Raw genomic sequence first — 19272 nt, 5'->3', positions numbered from 1 at the left:
GTAGGGTTTTTGCTAAATTGTTCCACAAAAAACTATGTTCAGTTTTCTTAGTTCATCTGTTATGCATCGGTACTACATGTAGTGTTGTTTTTGGAGAAAATCAGTTGAGAAACGGTCATAGCCTTTGTGCCGTGGTCCACGTCGTTGCCGTGCACAATATGTAATGTTTCCCCCAACTTAAAACCCATTGGCGATTTTTACAATGGCAATAGCCGCAACACTACGTATGTAACGAGGCATTTCGTTATGTTACTTAGTTGACAGAGTAAATGTAAGAGTGCTTGTATCTGCTTGCTGTGGTCTAAATATAAGACAAATAACTGAGCATTCCACGACTATGTCGCTAAGAAGCCACTTTTACATTACGGAAAATGAAAAAAAAAACATTTATATTTTACCACAACAATATTTTGAAATTGGATGATCAAATTTTGCGGTTTACGTGTCATGTCTTTCACCTTTTGTCAACACTTGCATTCCACAAAGAGTACTAATTTAAGACGGTGTAGTACGATTTACCCTAACTGACGAGCGTGTGATTTTATTGTCCATCTGCTTCCTACAGGTCACCTAGGGCACCGGTACGAGGGCACGCGGCTGACAGACGGGGTGAAATTGGTTAGGAGTCACCAGAGCCTCACTGACGTCCACCGACTGCATCATAAGGTAAAGTGATGTGAAAATAGTTTCTGCACATTTTAATAGTGTTATGTACCAACCACAGTCTACACACATACCAACACAGTCGTTCCGTAACATTAGTGCCATACAATATCTTACTACCTACGATATTAACCTTTTTTGTGTGTCACCACGACATAAAACCCTTTCTTTTTGTTCCACCGACAGACAGTTCACCTGGATCCACGACTGACCCCTAAACACGTGGAGCTCCTTGACAACATAACACTCCAGCACGCGCCCAACAGAGTGACCTCGTGAGTTGTCTTATTGATTTATTACATTTCAGATGTTTCATTTTAATAAGTAAAAAGATGTTTTCCTTGTTGGTTATACCATGGGCATATGCATATATTATGCTTTTGTTCTAGACGGACACTTGACGGAGCAGCCGAGGTTGAAGAAGATATGTCTGGAGGTGAGAACATGCATACATGTATTTAGATTGAAAGAAGCATATAGCATGTCCGAGTATTAAGGGTTTAATGATCAAACTAGTCGCCTCTCAATAATACGTTTATGCAACTTGACAAAACGGACATAAATATTTGGTTCAACTACCATTGGTGTCAATATAAGTAATTAATTGATTGCGTGATTGATGTCATTATCGGGGATATGAACGCAGGTTCCTTTTTTTCCTTCGGACGCCACACACACTTTAATCAGCCCAACTGCGTTCATATCCCGATAATGACATCAACCACGCAGTGTTCATTCCTTAAATAATACATAAACAATATTTGTTTCATACTATTTAGTTCAAATATATTTATTATATGCTTTTCGGTAGTTTAGAGAGAATTATCAGTGAAATGAAAATGATAATTTACTATTTCAAACAGTGAATATATCAATTGAGTATTTTTCACTGTTTTAAAATTTTAGCACATTCTCCCGTCCAGATCAAACATTAGCGCGCACAGGGCTGGGACACAATTTCCACGACGTCATTTCCGAAATAACGTTCCTTTCGCATAAAATTTGGCGCGCTTTTCTGAAAATAACTACAGTAAAATGTCATTTTATATCCTTTCTAGAATATAATAAAAGAAGAAAAAAACATGTTTGATTCATTGATTAACTCGGTGTAATAGATTACGGTATAGCAATACAATACAATACAATGGTAGTTTATTTTGCATAAAAAACTTACAAAGTTTATAGCGATAACAAACATGATGGTAGTAAAAGTATAACATTTTCAGAAGAAAACGATATGTGGCATTAACATTTAGCATGTGCAAAATTAAATGCATTTTAGAAAGTAAAATAAAGCATAAGTTTGTACAAATAACCAAGTCATGTTCTCTTTTCATTGCAAAATATATATATTAAGAGATACCGATAAGAGCCGGTCATGATGTTAATGACATTATTTTTTTCAAATCATAACACAGAAACAAACAAATATTCGTTATACTGTATTATGATAAATTATAAACCTTACAAAGAGCAGCTCTTATTTGCGCACGAATATTTTTCAGAGTTTCCGAAGATTTCGTCAATTTCCAGAAGCAGGGTAAAACTGATGGTCAAAAGGTGTGTGTTTTGTTGTTATTTCGTACCCCGGTGAGATGAGTTTTTATATGCAATAAATGATAAATGGAACTGACTTTTCCCTAAGCCGAATAGTCTTGAGCAAAACAACTTAAACAAATGTGCAGTGTATTACAAAGTTTTATATCAATAAAACGAAGAAAAGAATGCGCTTTGTATTTGCCTATCGAACGGCACTTATTGGACAGAGACGAATCACTTCCTGTTTTGTTTTGTATTTGTTTTTTGATAAATAATATGTTGCATAAACCTCAAAATGTCATTTTCACAAACGTGCCTAACAAGGAAGTGCTGTATTTTCTGATCCCACTGTTTCCCCCACAGCAAGCACTACGCGCCACCCACGCTGCACGCGGTTCACGAGATGCACCAGGATTCCATCAGCGTCAAGCAAGTACGTTTCTCTTCTTGTTACCATATCTCAGCTTCGAGTGTCTTATCAGATGTCAAACTTTACCTTGGATAAAATAAATGTAGGTTAAGATAGAGGTTAACCGCCAACAGATCTTTATTGAAATTAATGACAAAAGACGTCAGACAATGTAATCCATTAAACCAGCATGAATGTAACAAAATAAAGTACTTGACGAGATAAAGGACAAAATGTACATACAATTATATATGCCAGAGTATATTATTTGCATTTGATTTCGTTCCGAATACGTTCTTTACGAAAAAAAGTCCAAAAACTATTTTTATAACTTGCAGAGGCCCCAAGTGAAGATCCCGCTAAAAGAGGCTGAGAAGGACATTCAGGGTTATCTGAAATGTATCCACGCCATCGAGAACAAGTGTATGCATTGATTTGTTGATTGGCCCTTTCCGTGTTAAACAATCCGTTACCATGGTTTTGATTCCATATGCTTATGTTTTCCTACTATTCGACTGTTATGACCGTCTAACGTTTAACCGGTCTATCAAATAAATATGTAAGACTGTGTTCATGCTACACCCTTAACGTAGAAAAATAGTATATTACGACATCTATGCTCTTATCCTCGCTACAGACGACCGGAACCGTACCGAGTGCGTGCATCAACTACGGACACTTGTTCATTCCCTGGAGCGTGACGACTTCCTGGGACTGGGACAGGACGCGTTGTCCAAGGAATGCCCGGAGAATGACACATTGTGTGCCGACGAGAGGAACCTCTTCATAGGTAAGATATCAATGTGAAGCATTTCCGCCCGTCTGTGTAGCCTTTCCGTCCAGATATATAGCCTTTCCGTCCGTTGCGTAGCCCTTTTGTGCTGGTGTGATACGTTTTCGCCCCGTTATGTAGCCTCTCCTCTAGGATGAATATACTTTCGATCCTCCTGCATAGCCTTTCCGCCAAGCTGTGTAATATGTTCGCACCGCTGTTTAGCATGTGCCTGCCGCGTGTAAAAGTTCCAACCCGCTGAATAGCCTTTCACTCCACTGAGATCCCTTTCTGCACAGTTAGATGCTTCTTCACCAAGCTGTGTGTCATTTTCGATTTGCGACCCTCTTTTTAGCTTTTCTGTCTAAATATGTAGATAATCCATTCCACCTCGTTGTGTGAGCAGTAGCTTTTCTTACCCGCTGTGTAGCCTTTTCACCGACTCGATAGCCATTCCGCCTCTCTCTGTAATGTTACCTTTTTAATCCCACTGCATAGCTTTTTCGCTTCATTGAGTATCCTTTCCGCAGTGCCTTGTTGCTCCTACGTCCAGATGTTTAATTAGCATCTCCATCCAGCAGAATAACATTTTCGACCCTCTTTTTAGCAATTCCGACCACTTTGTAGCTTTCTCGTCTCACTGTGTAGTATAGCCATTCTGCCAAGCTGTTCGAGCTTTCCGCACTACTTAGTAGCCTTTTCTCCCCGATGTGTAGCCTTTTCGGCTCAGTTGAGTACCCTGTCCGCCTCAAGGTCTTACCTTTCGGCCTGTTGTGTTACATTTAAGCCTCAACGTGTAGTGTAGCCTTTCGCTTACACTGTGAAGCACTTCCGCCTGCTATTTACCCTAACCAACCAACTGTGTAGCCTAACCGCTCGCTATGTTGCATTTACGCCTCGCTGTGTAGCATTTCCGCCCCGCTGTGTAGCCTAACCGCCCGCTGTATAGGCTTACCGCCCGATATATAGCATTTCCGCCACGCTGTTTAGGCTAACCGCCCGCTGGGTAGAATTTCCGCCGCACTGTGCAGCCTTCTGCCCAGCTGTGTAGCATTTCGCACCGCTGTGTAGCTTTCATACCCATTGTTTATCAATTCCGACCCGCTGTGTAGCCTAACCGCCCGCTATGTAGCATTTCCGCCACGCTGTGTAGCACTTCCGCCCCACTGTGTAGCCTAACCGTGCGCTGTGTAGCCTAACCGCTCGATATGTAGCATTTTCGCCACGCTGTGTATCCTAACCGCCCGCTGTGTAGCATTTACGCTGCGCTGTGCAGCCTTTCCGTCTCGCTGTGTAGCCTTTCCGCTCCGCTGTGTAGATTTCACTTCCGCTGTTTAGCAATTCTGCGCCGCTGCATAGACTTACCGCCCAGAGTGTAGACTTCCGCCACGCTGTGTAGCCTTTCCGCCCCGATGCGTAGCATTTTCGCCCCGCTGTGTAGCTATTCCACTCCGCTGAGTAGCATTTCCGCATCGCTGTGTAGCCTTTCTGCCCTGCTGCGTAGCATATCCGCCCCGCTGTGTATCTTTCCCCCCGATGTTTAGCAATTCCGACCCGCTGTGTAGCCTAACCGCCCGCTATGTAGCATTTCCGCCACGTTGTGTAGCACATCCGCATCGTCGTGTAGCCTAACCGCCCGCTTTGTAGCATTTCCTCCGCGCTGTGCAACCTTTCCGCCCCGCTTTGTAGCCTTTCATTCCCGCTGTGTAGCTTTCACACCCGCTGTTTAGTAATTCCGCCCCGCTGTGTTAACTTTTCGCCACGATGTGTAGCCTATCCGCCGGCTGTATAGCAGTTCCGCACCACACTGTAGCCTCTCCAACTCTCCAACTACGCTGTGTAGCACATCCGCATCGTCGTGTAGCCTAACCGCCCGCTTTGTAGCATTTCCTCCGCGCTGTGCAACCTTTCCGCCCCGCTTTGTAGCCTTTCATCCCCGCTGTGTAGCTTTCACACCCGCTGTTTAGTAATTCCGCCCCGCTGTGTTAACTTTTCGCCACGCTGTGTAGCCTTTCCGCCCCGCTGTGTAGCATTTCCGACCCACAGTGTAGCCTTTCCCCCCACTGTGTAGCCTAACCGCACACAATCTATCCTAACCGCTTGCTTTGGAGCATTTCTGTCACGTTTTGCAGCCTAACCGCCCGCTATGTAGCATTTCCATCACGCTGTGTAGCCTTTCCGCCCCACAGTGTAGCCTTTTCCGCCTGCTGTGTATTCTAACCGCCCGCTGTTTAGCATTTCCGCCCCACTGTGTAGCCTAACCGCTTGCTGCGTAGCATTTCCGCTATGCTGTGTAGCCTAACAACCCGTTTTGTAGCTTATCCGCCACGCTGTGTAGCCTTTCCCCCCGCTGTGTAGCATTTCCGCCCCACAGTGTAGCCTCTCTTACCCGCTGTGTGGCCTTTACCCCCACTGTATAGCAATTTCGCCCCGATGCGTAGCCTAATCGCCCGCTGTGTAACCTAACCGCTCGCTGTGTAGCATTTCCGCTATTATTTGTAGCCTAACAGCCCGCTTCCTTCGCTTCTCACCGGGCTGTGTAGCCTATCCGCCGCCTGTATAGCAGTTTCGCACCGCACTGTAGCCTCTCCAACTCTGTGTAATCTTTAAGCCCGATATTAGCAATTCCGCTACGCTGCCTAGCCTAACCTCCCGCTGTGTAGCCTAACTGCCCGCCATGTACCATTTCCGCCATGCTGTGTTGCCTAACAGCCTGTTGTGTAGCCTTTCCGCCCACTGTGTAGCATTTACACCCAGATGTGTAGACTTTCCATCCCGCTGTGTAGGCTTTCCGCCCCGCTGTGTAGCATTTCAGCCCCACTGTGTAGCCCTCTGCCAGAGCATTTGACGTCGGATACTTTTTATTATTTAATATTTCATTGTCCATGCCTTTAAGAATGCTTTGAAAGTTTAAACCCCTTTAAATGTATTATTGAACCCAAGGCCTCGGTCGGCACTATTTTAAGATTTTAACGCTATGTTTATCTAGTGGGATAAGTTATCGATATGAAAAAGTTCCATTAACAGACCTGATAGCACGAGAGGGGAGTGCGGACGCCCAGTTGCTGGTGCTGGAGCTGGTCATGATGAAGCCTAACGCCACCGAGGACGACTTGAAGAGGTGTCTATTCCACTCCATCGCCATAAAGTCACCTGTGCAGGTTGGGCGAGACTTATTCCATACATAGCTTTCAAACAAAACATTTGTTTGATTTTATATTAAGTTAACTCCATACTATCTGATTTGCCGGACATGCTCTAGCAACATAAGTGCAAGACGACATTCCTCGTCATACAACCGTATATAACAAATGTGTACATGATTGAAGATGCACTCTTACTCCCAAACAAGATTTACCACAATTAATAATAATGTTTTAATATTACAAAAATGGTGAATAAATGTTGAAAACAATAAAGGATACCGAGTTTAATTCGAAAGAAATGAGCATAAAACACGGTATTTCTACTTAATGAGACTGTAGTAGACCATAGTAAATCTTTGAGCATTCACCAATCATTTAATATTTTTGCGCCTCCTGCTATTAAATATACGGTTAAAATCTTGTTATCAGAAATTAATATTTTCCATAAATGCATTATTTAGTAAGTACTGTAAGGTTTATCAGTCAAAATTGATGTTTGGTATACATGTGTATCTATTGATTTTTAATAAGTGTGTCTCTTTAACCTTTTGTCTATGTACTTTTATTAAATATATATAAACGGAAGACATAATTATAAATATTATAATAGGCTTGAATGATCTTGCAGGAGCTTGTCCTATACGTAGAAGCACTTTGCTTTGAAGACGAAACAATTATGCCTGGAGGTAAGAAGCATTTGTCCTAGTATTTTGAATTTAATGAAAATTTCAAATTAATCTGTAAATTGGCTGCCAAGACTTTTGACACAGAAACAGAACAGAACAGTTTTTGGACAAGGGCACTTGTGCCATAGTTTGCAGTGATTCACACGATATCTGCAACTTCAGGCCGCATAAATTATATCACTGACGCAATGTATCAGTACGCTGTAACTTAAATGGATGTCCATAGGCGAATTTGAACATGGCCAAGGTTGAATAAGATATGTCTGGAGGTGAGAACATGCATGTCAAGATTGTACGAAGCATATAATATGTCCGAGTATTAAGGGTTTAATCAACAAACTAGTCGCCTTTGTTGTTGTCGGATGCCAAAATAACAACATAGAATGACAACAAGCCTAGTTTATTCACGTTAACTACATAGTTTCTTGTGATATATAAATACACTTAAGCAAATCAGACTACACGACATAAGGTAATAGCACATAGTAAGGATGGATCATATAAGAATATGTAAGTTTAAACCATTTCACAAGGTAAGTGATATGAAGCATGTTCACTTTTACTATTAGTTTAAAGAGTGTTTAGTTTAAAACATAGTAATAAATAGTAACATAATGAAGATAGTGGTGTAAAAATATCTGGATTTAACTTTATGAACGTGCCTTTAAAGCTTCGTATATATATATTAACTAAGTAACACATTATTTAATATTTCAGATTTTTTTCTGATGACAGTTACTGTATACGTTTCAACATACTAGGTCATAGTCTATAGTAATGCTTTATATATTTCTCTCTTGTTGGTAAAAAAGGACAAATAAAGATAAATGAAATTCAGCTTAAAAAACATTTGCATTACTAACCTGGCATTCACACAAATGTCTTTCTATTCCATCCTGTATGGACTCTTTGAGTCTTGAAATAATATCTTTACAAAGTACGGTTCAATATCAGGGGAACTTTTGACATGCACATATACAGTTAGCACACCATTGTCATTCTTTTCTTCATGCCATTTTATTAATCTATATCATTCGTATTGCACTTGACATTGAACGAAAACACTGCATGGCCACTGTACTCGTTAAATGCATGGATATGAAAGCTCTCAATTAAGGAAAAAGTTACCTTGTAATATTAAATACTTGATTAAGTTCTCTCCGTTTGTATTAAAACAAGTAAAATTCCCTATCCCAAAATCCTAGCCTATATGACCGTTTGCGATATAAAGGGAGGTAGCCTTGCACATTTCTAATATTTTATATCTGTGCGAGTAACTTCCCTTGTCTAATAAAAAAATTGGCAACGGATTATCTAGTTCGTAATATTTCGCATCAATTTCCGGGACAGAGCTATCACAATGAATACAATCCGGTTTATAAGAAGTTTTCGAAATACAATCCCCTGTAACGAGTACAGTGGCAAACGACTGGAAATGACGTATTTAGTTTGGAGACTACCAAATAGATCTATAAAGTTGGTAATTGGCGAGCTATCGCTCAATAAGCAAACACATGCATAATTCTAAAGGCAAACAGATCAATTTATAACTGAAAAAAGCAATCATGTAAAGTACCACTGTATCTTTGTTATGTTTGATGCAGACACGCCGACGCTTACGAAGACTCGGAAACGAGCGTGTCTGTCTCTTGGAGCGATGGCTAAGTCTCTGTACGACAGAAATCTCACCGAGTCTGATCGCATCGTGGAGAGAATCGAACACTGGTTGGACCACCACAATCAGAGTTAGTAGACTCCTTTTGATTGTTATTGTGCCTTTTATGAGGATTAAGTCACGTTTTGGATGAAGCATTAATAGTGGTCAGCTCACCCTGTTGAACTCCCCAGCGATCACATGTGTCAAAGCTCGTAACAGTTGAATTAAGAAGACTCGTTTGCTCCGTTAATTTACATAATCAATGCATTTCAATTTTGACCGTACTTTGAGCTTATTCGTGGTATATGCGAAACATTATAGAAGTAACTGATGTAGGAGCAAGGTAAATGTGACAATTTTAAGATATTTCTTCTCTAACAGACAGATCAATGGAAATCGTGAAGCCAAGGCGGAAGCGGTCAATCATTCAACACGATATACCTGCGAGAAAGCACATAGAGACTAAGACTATTCTAATCCAGTCTCTTGGAAACGCCGGAAAAACGCGTTCATTACGTCACATCCGGTCCTATATGGAACCGAACGGCGGTGTAACGGCGTGGAGAAGGGCTGCCATTCATAGTTTAAGGCACTTCACATGCAAAGAAGTTAGTCAAACTCTTAAAGCCCCAAGACAGATTTTCAAAGATGCACTCTTACTCCTAACTAAGATTTACCACAAGTAATACATTTGTTTTAATTTACCAAAAAAGATGAAAACCTATCGAAAACAATGATTCTTATGAAGGATACCGTCCTTAATTTTAAAGGAAGGTGCAGAAAACATGGTAATTTTGTCTTATGAGACGATAGTTGATCGTTGTAAATCTTTAACGAATCAATATCATTTAAAATTTGTGCGTTTTCAGCCATTAAATACACAGTTAAACTCTTGTTATTAGTATTTAATAGTTTCCATAAATGTATTTTTAGTAAGTAGTTAAAGGTTTAACACTCAAAAGTTTTGTTATACATGTATATGTATTCATTTTAAATACGATTGTCACTTTAAACATTGCATTGATTGACACCTTTATTGATTGTTATAAAGCATTAGTAACACTAAACAGACAATCATTTCTCAAGCACGTTTTGAAATGGTCAAAAACATATCCAATTGTTTATGCAGGTATTTTCCATACTGATATTCTAATGTACATGTTTCGCTTTGAACCATGTGCCTCTGGACAAGTTCGACGTTAAACTCTTGGCTACTGGGGTTGTCCATATCCTTACCGTATGCACTATTAAGATACAATTATTTAGACGTTATTTTAATCACGATCACAAATTAATAGAGCGCCGAAGCCTTGGTGAAAAGCGTTATCCACGACAGCGACGAGGTTGTTCGGCAAACTGCGCACATTGTGCTGACTAAACATCCGAAAGCCACCGACAAGAACTTCATTCTGCAACAGGAACCGGAAATAATCAGGTGAACAGTCATTGATATTATTCATGACTTGTTATAACATCATTTATACGACGATTTCAAACGTGATTACACCGGTTGTACGAGGGATGCGTACGTTTACCCATTAAACACTATATGGTCGCCTCTGACAGCTTCAAATATAATACACTCTCCTATTTGATTTCGTATGCTACTGATTCTGTAAAATTTATACTTTTCAATTGCATTAACTTACAGTAAAACCTACACGTACCCGATCGTGAGTCGAGCCCGGAGAAGCCTGCTTCAGACGTTGGAGCAGGGAATCCATGTGACCATTAAGCTTCCCGGTATTGATTGGTCAAAAACGCTTGGAAACAGCAACATCGGAGCCAGCTTCGGGCTAACCATTAGAAACAATCTCGACCTTCAACTTTGTAAGGGAAATAGAGGATAAGTGTCATATTCATTTTTATAAATGTTCCGTCTGAGGATGGTGCTTCATTTATCAAGGATTATAATTACTTAATACTTTGATTTGCAATCAATAAAATAATATACTATCCAGGTTTAATCTGTATTATCTCTTTATTAATTCTTCCAGCATTGTTGAGCGGTCACTTCATGGTTGACGTGTATGATAAAGCCTGGGCCGAGGCCCACGTGGGGATGATCGGCTTCGAGGTGGATATTGTGAAGGCATTCGTCTGTTTTAAAGGTCATATTAGCTATGATCTAAACGTTCTCAAGGTACAGTGTGTCAGGTTGTCTGTCGTTATCTTGGCCCTTGGCATTTGAACAGTGTGTCCCCAAATAGTATCATAGTAAACATTTGGGTACTGTGCGTGTAATGTTCTATTGTATCTATTGTATATACTGAGTAGATTGCTTACCGTAATGTTTGAATTGTGTACCTGCTGTGGTATGGTTGCACTCAGGCATTTGTAAATTACAGTTGGATAATATTTTAACAGTGATACGTGTATAGCAAGATGGCCGAGTTGTTACGATTCTATTGACTGGTGATTTATATAGGTCATGTAATAGTACGTATTGATAACTTAAATGGGTTTTCTGCTTTGCTGCTTAGTTATGCATTTCTTGCTATACATATATCACTGTTAAAATGTTTAATCCAGAAATATTTCTGACATCGATTCGTCAAAGGTTTACTTCCTCTTTCACTGCAGGATTTCGGTATCAATAGTCTGTCAGACTTAGTGCACATTTTTGACAAAATCGTCGCCAAGATTGTGGATCCTATCAAAGATGCTTTAAACACATTCAGGGAAACCATTACCAACTTCAAAGGTAACAGTTTGCAACATTATGCGCAAGGCTACATTTCTACACACATTTCTTAATCAAATGAAATCTTTATATTATGAAACGAAATGGTTTCGAGAACAAGCCAAAAAGACGTATGTATTTTAAAATTTGCAACCTCAGCACCGAATAATAGTAAACTGGACCTTTATTGATTATGCATGCAGATGGGAACAGTTTAACCGAAACTGTAAATACCTTAGTCCAAATTGTGAAGCACCTACCAACGAAACTTGGCGATGTTGCTACCAGAATGAAAGAATTTGTGAAGGATTTATTCAGTATAAGCGGCAACGCTGTCATTGACGAAATTAAGGCCATCGTGAAAGAGGTCAGAGATTTCATTGATGGAATTTCCCAAGATGCTCTGAAGTTTTACAACGTAAGGAGTTGTATTTAATAATTATGTTTCGCATATATTGTTTAATGTCTGTTGTATATACATTAATAGTAATAGGATAGTAGTGATATATTTCGTATAATGACACTAAGCTGTTAAGCTAGGCACTTCAAATTTACCTTGTCATGAAAGAGTGAGCAATCACTACATTCATTTATCGGCATGCAACTGTCTAATGTTAAGGATAACGTTATTATAAAATGACATTTTACTTTTATTTGATTCTTATTTCATGACATGTATTAACATTTACTGTATATATTGCTTACAAACATGTTGATGTTGTTCGAGACCCAGTAACAGCACATACCATTTGTTGATATAATCATTATTTCACTGTTTTCACTTTATTTTCATCAAAGTCACTACATACATTGAATCTTGAGATATGTTGTCTACTAGAATTTGAACTTTGTTGTGTAAAGACTGTATTGTCATTTCAGGAATTTATCGTATTCGTATCGTAGTCACAATTGTTTCTGTTAAGCCAGTTAGGAACGTTTTTTTTCCGAATTCATCGATTTGTGACGACGCCATCGTAAACTTCCGCTTGGCTTTCTGCCAGCTCGCCCAACATTTTGTTTTGGGTGCCAACTATTTGGTTGTCCCCCAGTTTTGCTTATTATACTTACATATTTGGGCTGGCAATGTCGGAAGAAATATAGAAGGACCGGATCGTACAGGTGGCATTGTTATCTACTACTGGTGTTAAACAAAATGCTTGTTTAAAATAGTTAGCTTATATCGAATTACTTATGTACCTGAACAATATTTTCCTTTCACGTCCAAGGATATCGTAGATTCTGTAACAATGGCCCTCCCGTACATCATTAAAAAGATAACGGACGCATTCAACTCAATCGTCGAGGCCGTTGTAAAGCTCTTTACCAATCCCATGCAATCCATCACTAGCATGTCAACGGCTGTAATTGAGTAAGCTCTGGCTTTAAGTCAATATGTATATTGTGAAATTTTTCAGACGAAGAACAAGTAAATATGTTGACGTTTTATATAAAAGGTAACAAAATTATCATGAAAATACATGTATTTGGTAATTTTAACGCGTTTGTCGTATACACTAAGATTGACGAACTGTTATATCTATTTTAGTATCAAAATGGCGATCACAATGGTGGTTGATGTAAAGAATAAAATTGTTCATGCCTGTATGTTTATCAAAGGTGGGTACTATTTAACACGACATATGTATCTATATGTCAGTTATACTTCTAGAAGAAATAAGCTTAAGATTTGACAGTCATAGATTAATGTTATTTTGGGGATTTGTTTGTGTATTTTTTATCAAATAGGGATATCAAATAAGACTAAAAAAGGGGCACGAGCAATCCTAGTATAATAAGACCCACGCGGTCAACGATCAAGACAATGCATGACCTTTATGGTCCAAACTATACTTGCTCACACATATAATTTGAAAAGCTGTTACTGATACCGCTATTTTAAACGCCATTATAGTATTTGGGATTATAGAGATTTAACTGACATTATGAAACTAATGAAATTTGCATTTGCACTGTTATTATTCGTTTATTATGTTACCACAATTTGCCAAACATTTCCTATGCCATATTGACACAGGAAGGGTCACTGAGTGGATATCTATGGCAAAGAGAGTTCCATCGATTCTGAATCGCCTGAAGGAAACTTTCAAGAAACTGACAAATTCCATCAAAAACGGTGTGAAGGCAATTGGGAAAGAAACAAAATCACTTGTTAGTGACGGCGTCAGTCAAGTGGTATGTATAATTACAGAATAAATTTGAATATTGCGCACATTTTCGTCTTCAATATTGTAACTAGTATAATAGTCATGTTATTTTTTGTTCCATACTTATGTGAAAAACTACAAAAACAAGCTCAGTAGCCAAAAGTTTAAACATAAACCCCTTTTAATGGCACGGGGTAAACGCCAAAGACAGAACATAAAAACAAAAAATCACAAACTAGAATCATGGAACAACAGCACAAAACTCCACAAACAGCACAGTGCATATATACTATATATAAAAAATGCATAACCAATGGCGAATGATTTTATCGATATCGATTTCCTCAAGGAAAATTATTCATTTTCAGAAAGGATCATTACACGACCTTCAAAACGACCTAAAAGCTAAATGGGACTATGTATTCAAGCCTCTTCAAACACTGATTGACTTTGTGATACCTTTTGTTGACATATTCAAATCCATCATGGACGCAATACATAGCATCAAATCAGGATATACGACGTTAAAAGAGAAGTAAGCATAATAACAGAAATTCAGACACTTACAAAGTCAGTGTATGCCTTGGTGAATCATACGATAGTTTGCGTATCACAGTCGTGTATTATTTTAAAGTTCACATAATAAAATTAAGCCTGTACAATAATAAAAAAGCCACTTACTTCTTACAAATGTTAGCTTCGAGATCAGCAAGTCTTATGTGCAGAAGGTGTTCGGACCGAAATTTCATCGCGATTTCCCCACAACCCGTCGTGAGAAATTTGACGACTGTCCCAATGGTGTCTGGCCAACCACAGCTAATGGCGCCTATGACACTACCGGGGTTAACCTCAAACTTGGCGTAGGCCAATCGGTATAGTTTAGTTTATAAATGTATGTCTACGTACTAGTTTTCGTGTTGGAGTGTTTGCAAGTACAAACGTGAGGCTAAAAAAACAATGTCTGTGCTTCGATACATGGCTTTGAATTTGGTAAAGGTAATTTGCATACATATATGATAACAACTGTACCATGTACGTGTATCTTTACTTTTATGAGTAATGAAAGGCAATTTTCTGATGGTGAATCCGTATCATTGTCATTGCTTATAATCGTATGCATATGACACTGTTTTACAGATAAAGATGCCAGTAAACGGAATCTTGAAAATATTCAAGGAAGAAAGGAAAGTTGTAATTCAACCGAAAGACCCTGAGTTCGTTGCTTTAGAAATCGTGATCGAGAATATTGACGCTAACCAATCAATGCAGGGTAAAAGTGTTGATGCGGGTGAAAAGATCGGCAAAGCTACAACTGCTCGCTCTTGCAAACCGCAAAAATTAGATATTGTCGTGAAGGAAGCTGCAGATAAATCGCAGGACGGAAACCCGGCGAATACAGATAAACTGCCTGAGATTACCATAGGCCAAGCTAAGCCTCTGAAACAAAGCGACTGGCTGTCAACCAAAGAGTCTGAAGGGAAAAACTACATTCACGTGTCAGTCCGTCAATCCCAAGGACATGCCATACTTCCGGATGCTGATTACGATTACACTGACCCTTCACTGTTTCTGGACAGACTTGTCCCTATTCCGAAATGGATCCAAGAGTGCAATGACCACGAGTTTAGGTATGCAGTAACCATCGAACAAAATAGTTAATCCCATGACATCTTTGTGAACTTGAAATAAAACTGAAGATTAAAATAATTATATTTGTTTTAGTTCGGTGTCAAATCTTTATGTATTTCACAGAATGCAATATCTATACAATGTATATATAACAATCATATTTTACAGTTTCTATCACAATTTCAGATATATTGGGCAGACCTTTGAATCCGGTGAGTCAGCGGAGGGCGAGGATCCCGATGTAAAGGAAGAGCCAATCAGCAGAGGTCAAAAACCAGAAAAGGGCGCGCTTGAGGAAACGAAATATAGACCTGAAGACCCGGATCTTTATGACCCCTTGTCCTGCAGTGAAAGTTTCAAGGAAAGCTTGAAGAAACAGGCAAAACAGTTCGCAGAATTCTTTAAGACGGCTCTATTTGGAAAGAACGGGTAATGAGTTTATTTCATACCGCTTATGTATTTATAGGTACGGTGAAAAATATACGTTAATACATAAATGCATATTGAAATAAATACTTTTCAGTATATGATAGTAATATATTAATCTGTCGTTGTGATCATTCAGCCCAAAAGTACCAAACATTCTTGAAATTGTTGATGTAAATGGAAAGACGGTTGAATGGATCATAAACAAATTGAGTAACACCTCAGATATTGGAAAGAAATTCCACAGTATTGTGCACAGTTTGGCATGTGCAAAAAGGTCGGAACCGTTTGAGGCAGCTTCTACGATGACAACGAACACAATGCTCACGTACCTTAAGAATAATGATGCAAATTTTGAGTTCAGAGGGCTAGACATTGGTCTATCAGAAACACAAGCAACAGGAACACATGGTGATACTTTGAAATTCGGAGATCCAGGCCAATTGGCACTTACTATGGCATCTTTACCGGAGAAAAGTAAGCTCCTGGAATTATTTGCATGCTATTCCATGTGAATAAAATGTAATCCAACCGTACACTTACCATTATGATACGAGAAACACACTTTTTTCAAAAGCCCATTGTTTCTTATTATTTATGCAAAAGTTATGTGTTTTCAGTATAGAATAACATTTGTCCTTTAGTTGTCATTGTTCAACACTGCCTTTTTGATTTCAGTTTGTCCCGGATTTATGGATAAAATTGCCAAAGGATTCGGCAACATATGTTTTGTTCATGACGACTGTTTAGGTCTAAGTTGTAATGTACCATTGTCCTCACATGCAAAAACAACACTAATACATGCTTCAGTTGCGCTGAAGCCTTTAGACATGACAATCGTGGTAGAAATATTGAATCACACTCATACACTTCGACCAGATGGTAAAATACATTAATTTCAAAGTATTATGAATATCGACGTTTTACTTATAACTATCATATGTTTTGTTTATTTCTGACATGTTATTATCCAATAGCTGTGAGCGATCAATCAGACTCATTTACGGTAAACTATATAAAGATTCAATTCACGCTAGACTCTCTTGGTTCACAGGTACGGACGTTAACATAGATCTTCTAAGTAATCTGTTCGGAATGAATCTATTCTTTGTGGGTAATGTGCGGTTAGGTGAGGGTACAGTTCAACTTACAGCAGAACTCAAGCTGTGTGTGGACCTTTTTGCAGCGTGCCTTCCGCCGATTGAACTGTTTCATGACATACCTTTTACCCCCAATAGCATCAGACGTAAACGAGGTATTTTATGTGAATGTATTATATAATAACACATTTAATCGCATATACATATGGTTCGCTCTGTGATATTTAATATTAACGCCACTTGTAATTGTAACCTCGAAATGCATCTACACCTGCACTTTGTACCATTCATATTTTCATAAAAGATAATTCTAGTCCGCCCACGATACTATGCAACGCGGGAATAGTTTTAGTAGTCGATATTAGTGTGTCATTAATAAGTATTAAGTTCTTTTGTTAAGTTGCAATACTAAGATTTACCCTAACTTGCAAGTTAAAAATCCCCATGCATTGCCTATTAATACAAACATATATTGGATAAACCGTAAAATACCCATTTATCTATAAAACGTTGTATAACAACGAGCCTTACAACAAAACAAGCATACAAGTAAAGAAAATAAATTGAAATGTAAGATAAGATCATAATGAAAACTAGAGGGATTAGAATAGCAGCCAAAACAAAACGATGGGCCTGTTTAAAAAAGGAAGTGTATGTTTTTGTTATGAACTTTATCTTTATAGTTTAACTCATCTACAATGTAACATTCTGATTCAACCGGAAAACGGCTATGGGGTATGTGTTAGCTTTAAAGGTTTTAAAAAGTAAGTAAAGATGTTTACAATGTTTTAGTTAAATGTTCCTATGGCAACATTCTCTAGAATTAGTAAATATATCAAAATATTTTTTTAAGATTCTTAAAAAAATATGATACCTGATTTAAATTATCAGCAACTGCAGTGTTTCCGCCGGATGTTCAGATTTGGCAACTTCCGGTTCCAATATTTATGATGCAGCTTAGCGAGTTCGGCCTTATGAATCGGGAAGTGACTCAGACTCTAGAACAAGTCAGGCATACAGTCCTTAAGGAGGTACACAAATATCTGGCTCATTTTGCTGCGGGATTTACATAATCGAGTTTACATTTTAGTTATATACTGTTCAATTCAGCAAAATTGTTTGATAGTAATGATCGCTGATGTTATTTGTATTAAAACAATCATAATTAAGTTCTTTTTTAATTTAAAACCTACGTTTATAATTGAATTTTTTATCTCAATAACATAATTATTATACATATAAATTGGGATTCGCATGCTATACCTTACCATTTACTTTTAAAATCAAAGCTAATGAAAGAAGTACGGGCCAAACTTGCCGATGCAGCAACAGAGTTTGCAAACAATATAGACTTTTGTGTAAGCGCAAACATTCCGGTTCCACCGAAAGATATACCGTTCTTCGAATATAAAAATCTTTTCCTCGTCGGTCCAGTCCCACTGACTCTTGGTAATATGAATTTAGATATATATATATATATATATATATAACGTTACATACGTTTTGCTTGGAATGATGTTTATTGCATATTCTTTAACAAGTTGGATTTAATTTTAAATCATATTTGTATACAAACACAAGGTCATAGTTTCTAGTTTCAATTAACTAAATGAAATCATATAAACATGATCGCTTAAATAGGCAACATAACTGGATACGACATATTTGTCTTAAAATATAATGTTGCTAAACCCTGTACTAGAGGGCATTAACATCAATGACATTAAAACACACACTGACTTTTGAACGTTCGATATGCTGTGTGCTTGAAATAGATATATCGATAATTTGAAGATGTTTACACCTTGTTAAAGCTAAATCAAATCAACGTCTACTCTTGCGCAATTCAGGGTTCGGAGCCGGAGGTACAGTTGGTCTCGGGGTCAAGGTCGGATTGTGTGTGGTCAGCATGACAACACAGGTGAGCATGAACATTCCGTTTGAAACAAATCCTATATTTGATATCGTTGTTAACCAGCAATATAGTAACATTAAATTAGTGTCGAGTGTATGTGCAATCTGATGCAGGCGATATACTGTAACTGCATATTATAGTTATTTATCTTTTAATTGTTTCAATTAAAATATCATTCAATTTGCAATTACACTCTTAACACGAAACTAAATGTATGGTATTTTCCTTCTATACTTAAAGCTGACCCTTACACCATGGGTGGGAGGGAAAGTGTGGGGCAATGTAAGTGTTGACATTGGGTTTGCCGAAGGCGGTATTCAACTTGAAGGTTATCTCATGGAGACAAAGTTTCCTTTTCTAACAGAGCTTGTGTTCTCCAAGTATCCCCTGGACGTAGGGTAAGTACATTGACAGTAATATTCGGTCTTAAACGACCGTGTTAAGACGGTGACTTCAGGAAATTTTGGTTTGAAATACAAATA

The 19272-nt window shown here is 38.4% G+C and overlaps 1 protein-coding gene across 1 annotated transcript in view; it reads left to right on the top strand.

The window, feature by feature from the left end:
• The window catches only part of LOC128210398 (uncharacterized), a 40833-nt gene that overhangs the window by 5381 nt on the left and 16180 nt on the right, over positions 1–19272 (top strand). Inside the window, 30 exon segments of the mRNA XM_052914742.1 lie at positions 566–666; positions 850–938; positions 1053–1099; positions 2169–2223; positions 2566–2635; positions 2950–3034; positions 3249–3401; positions 6411–6544; positions 7158–7215; positions 8820–8960; positions 9254–9480; positions 10171–10307; positions 10524–10702; positions 10870–11015; positions 11456–11576; positions 11759–11973; positions 12782–12924; positions 13102–13172; positions 13591–13748; positions 14089–14255; positions 14418–14592; positions 14858–15348; positions 15536–15778; positions 15915–16252; positions 16454–16657; positions 16830–17030; positions 17767–17906; positions 18165–18324; positions 18726–18796; positions 19031–19188. Of these exon segments, the coding sequence (XP_052770702.1) occupies positions 566–666; positions 850–938; positions 1053–1099; positions 2169–2223; positions 2566–2635; positions 2950–3034; positions 3249–3401; positions 6411–6544; positions 7158–7215; positions 8820–8960; positions 9254–9480; positions 10171–10307; positions 10524–10702; positions 10870–11015; positions 11456–11576; positions 11759–11973; positions 12782–12924; positions 13102–13172; positions 13591–13748; positions 14089–14255; positions 14418–14592; positions 14858–15348; positions 15536–15778; positions 15915–16252; positions 16454–16657; positions 16830–17030; positions 17767–17906; positions 18165–18324; positions 18726–18796; positions 19031–19188 (4678 nt within the window).

This window comes from Mya arenaria, chromosome 12, assembly GCF_026914265.1.
Source record: "Mya arenaria isolate MELC-2E11 chromosome 12, ASM2691426v1".
NCBI classification, from domain to species: Eukaryota; Metazoa; Mollusca; class Bivalvia; order Myida; family Myidae; genus Mya; species Mya arenaria.
Note: the sequence above shows the minus strand (reverse complement) of the source record. Positions and strands in the feature narration are given on the sequence as shown.